The 3,501-nt window shown below is 48.8% G+C and overlaps 1 protein-coding gene across 1 annotated transcript in view; it reads right to left on the bottom strand.

The window, feature by feature from the left end:
* DEAF1 (DEAF1 transcription factor) overlaps window positions 1–3,492 on the bottom strand; it is a 19,224-nt gene extending 15,732 nt beyond the window's left edge. The window contains 7 exon segments of the mRNA XM_031061499.1: window positions 146–243; window positions 246–285; window positions 857–867; window positions 1,067–1,213; window positions 2,009–2,138; window positions 2,483–2,580; window positions 3,359–3,492. Coding sequence (XP_030917359.1) covers window positions 146–243; window positions 246–285; window positions 857–867; window positions 1,067–1,213; window positions 2,009–2,138; window positions 2,483–2,580; window positions 3,359–3,443 — 609 coding nt within the window. The 5' untranslated portion in view covers window positions 3,444–3,492.
* Window positions 3,493–3,501: the final 9 nt, after the last annotated feature.

Here is a 3,501-nt window from a genome sequence, read left to right as displayed (position 1 = left end):
TTCCCAGTGTGCTATTTGAGACATATCAAAACCAATTCCCCTACATCACTGCCCCTCAACCAAACCAAGCACTGCTCCTGGTGCCATCAGCACCTGGCTCCAGCTGCCCCTTCCTGCAGAAAGGAGGGAGCAAACTTAACCTTACGTGGATAAGGCACTGCAGGGGCCGCCCAGCGTAGCGGATGCTCCTCTTCCAGTCCTTGCTGCTGGCTCGCCCCGCCATGGCTTCGAACTCCGTGGGGCTGTACCAGTTGTCCCCTTGCTTAATGCACCTGCCCCGGCCTCCTGAAGTAACGCAACAAAATACATTGTTAGTCCAGGTTAACGATAATTCTGCCACTTCTCTAAAGAAGAAAATATGAAAATTGCTGGACAACAGAGCAGCTAATCTGTAAGAACTACTAGATATGCCCATTGCTCTTGGGTAACTACATCCATTTATTATCATGGCTGTGACAATGACTGGGCATGTTCAGAGCTCCAACTCTGGGTCTCAAAAGGCTGTAAAAATTACTCCTCCACAAGAAAGAAAAGTCTTTATTGGACAAACACCACATATTTAAGTATTTCCTCAACGTGCACTGAAATTTCTGATCTTTTTTGTGTTTGTGGTGAGTTTAAAAGAAAACTTTCTATCCACAAAGCAAGCACTGCACTGGGCAGCCAGGCTGGCTGGCAATTTCTGCTGCAGCTTCCCCATAGGGATAAAAGACAAGAGGAAGAGCTCAGGATCTCCACGAAGAGAAAATACTATTTGCATTCCAGCAGGGATTCTTCAGAGTTTTGCAAAAACACAAGTCTACTCATGAGACAAAAAAATCATTAAAGGAGTCAGCCTATTACTGAGGAGACTCACTGCATGGCAGCCTGGATATATGCAGGTTTAGGAAAAAGTTAAAAAGCCTCTGAAGAAAAAGCAAAACAAAAGGGAACAGTAAAATCAAAAGGCACTGGGCTGTCTTGGAAACTCTCTTGGTTTTTTTTCCTGTCATGATCAGCCTGATTAAAAGAAGAGTAGAGAAGGAAGAGAAGGAGCTGTGCCACCCCTCAGCCCGGTGGCAGTTACCTGAGCCCAGCCTGTTCTTGTACAGAATGCCACTGATATTCCGGCACCGCACCGGGAGCTCGTTCTCGTACACAGACGGGTCCCAGTTGTACTTGGTTCCGCTTTTCCCCTGGACAGCTGTCAAAGGAGTAGGAGGAGACTGCGGTCCTTGCAGGAAAGAGAAAAGAAAGGTGTCAGCAACCAAAAGGCAGAGTGGTGTTTCATCCCATGTTCTACAGCAGCTGGAACACCCCCACAATGAAGCAGCACAAAAAAGCTCAGCCTGAATGAACTGAGAAGGGCTGATAATTAAGCAAAGAGGACCCGAGGAAACAAGCTCTAACAGGGAATAAACACTGAGATTGTGACCTGATCCTTACACCACGTGTAAGCTATGGTGTAAGGAGCCGGCTGGAGATTCCCCTTCCCAGAGCCCATCCTGTGGGAAGCTCTAGAGCACTGAAGGTTTGCTGCGCCATCTCGTGGGCAGCAAGGAAACTGCCAGGCAGCCCTGAACAAAACATCGGAGACAGAGACACTAAAGTATCAGCCTGAATGGACATGAAAATGTGTTCCAGGAGCCTTGGAAAGAACACGTGCAGAACTGGAAGACTCAGATTTTTATTAACCATGTTAAAATTATGTGTGCCCTTGGGGGTGGGATGGGTGTAGAAAGCCCGGTTACAGGGTAAGATTTTTCAAGCAGCTTCTTTGCCAGGGTTAGGGCAAAGAATGAGGAAATTAAACACATTTCTGACAGGGAAAAAAAAAAGCATTCTTTCATTCCCAAGAAATACACAAAATACTGTGTGAAGATTTGATATCTTAAAAGTCTTTTCCAATCTGAACAACTTTATAATTTTTAAAAGAGGGAAAAGCATCCTTATAAAATTATGCACATATTTTTAGATTCCAGAAAGATGAGTGGAGTAGAAGCCATCCCTCTGGGAGAGTGACCCATACCTGGTGTGAGAGGTGTTGAAGGCCCCTTGATCCCAGTGGTTTCGACGATGCTGCCATCCGTGTGCACCACTATCAGAGTGGCTTTCTCAGGGTTCAAGCTGTCCCCAATTTGGAGGGCTGTTCTCCCAGACTGCAGAAGAAATAAAGAGTTTAAATTGATTAAAACACTTCAACACAAACATATTTCACAGGCACCCCAAAACTCCAATCAGTATGGCAGTTATTAGGTTAATTTTTGAGTCCCTGAAGCAAATTCAAAGATTTCTGTTCCAGGTCACCAGTTCTCTTACCAGACGAATATGTGGGGTTGGAAAAGGAAAAAAGTTAGGAATAAAACCCCGTATGTCCCCCAGCTCATGGGTTTGTAGTTTAATGCCTGGATATTACAATGAAAACAAGTCTTTCACCTTACTACAGCTCTTCATTTACACTGACAAACTTTGTCAAGGCCCTCAAATGAAAGCACAGACTTACCAACACATGTCCTGAAATTGAAGCTGCATTGGCCACAGATGTGGTGAAAACATTGTCTGCAGAGGCCCCCACGTTGGCTACTGTCACTGTGGTGACTTCTGGAATGTAAAACAGGGTTAATTTAATTTTCTACTTCATGCAGAGAGCCTGATGAACATCTGAAAAATTCCTTCTTCCTTCCTGTTCTAAATTAATTTCATTTTTCATGGCACCTGTAAGTTGTTATGAACACAATCTTTCTGATTTCTATTAATCTTTGGGTTCAACAGGCTTTAACCTTCATGAAACCAAGGCAGTCACTATCAGCGTGTGATGAACTAAGGGGAAAATAAGTACGGCACCTGTACCAGGGATACTCCGAGCTGTGGTGCTTTTATTTAAATAGGGGTGACCGGCAGACATCAGGATAAATTGAACAACAGACTCTGCCTCCGTCATGTATGAATTCCCATGGTGCCATGACCTGTGCACGTCGCCCAGCTAAGAGCTGACAAACGCACAGCCCAGCGTTTCTGTGGTGTTCAGCGCTTGGCCTGGCTCAAATCTCTGGGTTCCCACGTGGGATGAGGGTGAAAGAACAACAGCCGCTGGGGCAGGCGAAGAGCTCCGGCCTCTGTGGCACCGCAGCTCGGCTGCACGACCCTGCCGTGGGACTGGGGGCGCTTGACTGTGGAGACACGGGGCCGCGGCTCCGGCGCAGCGGGCGCCTCCCGCTCTTTACTGCGTGTGAAGGGGCGGAGTGTGGGATTCGGCGAGGGGGTGGGAGCGCTCCCTGAGTGAGCTCGCTGTCCCAGCTGAGCCCCGGGGGCTGTGCGGGGGCCGGAGCCCGGGTTGGGGGAGCCCCGGGCGGGCTGAGGGAGCGCTGCCCGCCCTGACCTGCGAAGGCAGCGGCGGCGGCGGCCTCGTCGGCGCTTGGCATTGGCGGTGCTCCCATCTCGATGTGCTCGGCGTCTGCCGCCATCACCGTTACCGCCTCCTCCTGCTCCTCGGGCTCCGCCTCCCCCACGGCTGCCCGCCGC

Source organism: Geospiza fortis, unplaced genomic scaffold, assembly GCF_000277835.1.
Source record: "Geospiza fortis unplaced genomic scaffold, GeoFor_1.0 scaffold450, whole genome shotgun sequence".
Lineage (NCBI taxonomy): Eukaryota > Metazoa > Chordata > Aves > Passeriformes > Thraupidae > Geospiza > Geospiza fortis.
This window is presented reverse-complemented; position numbering and strand designations above follow the sequence as displayed.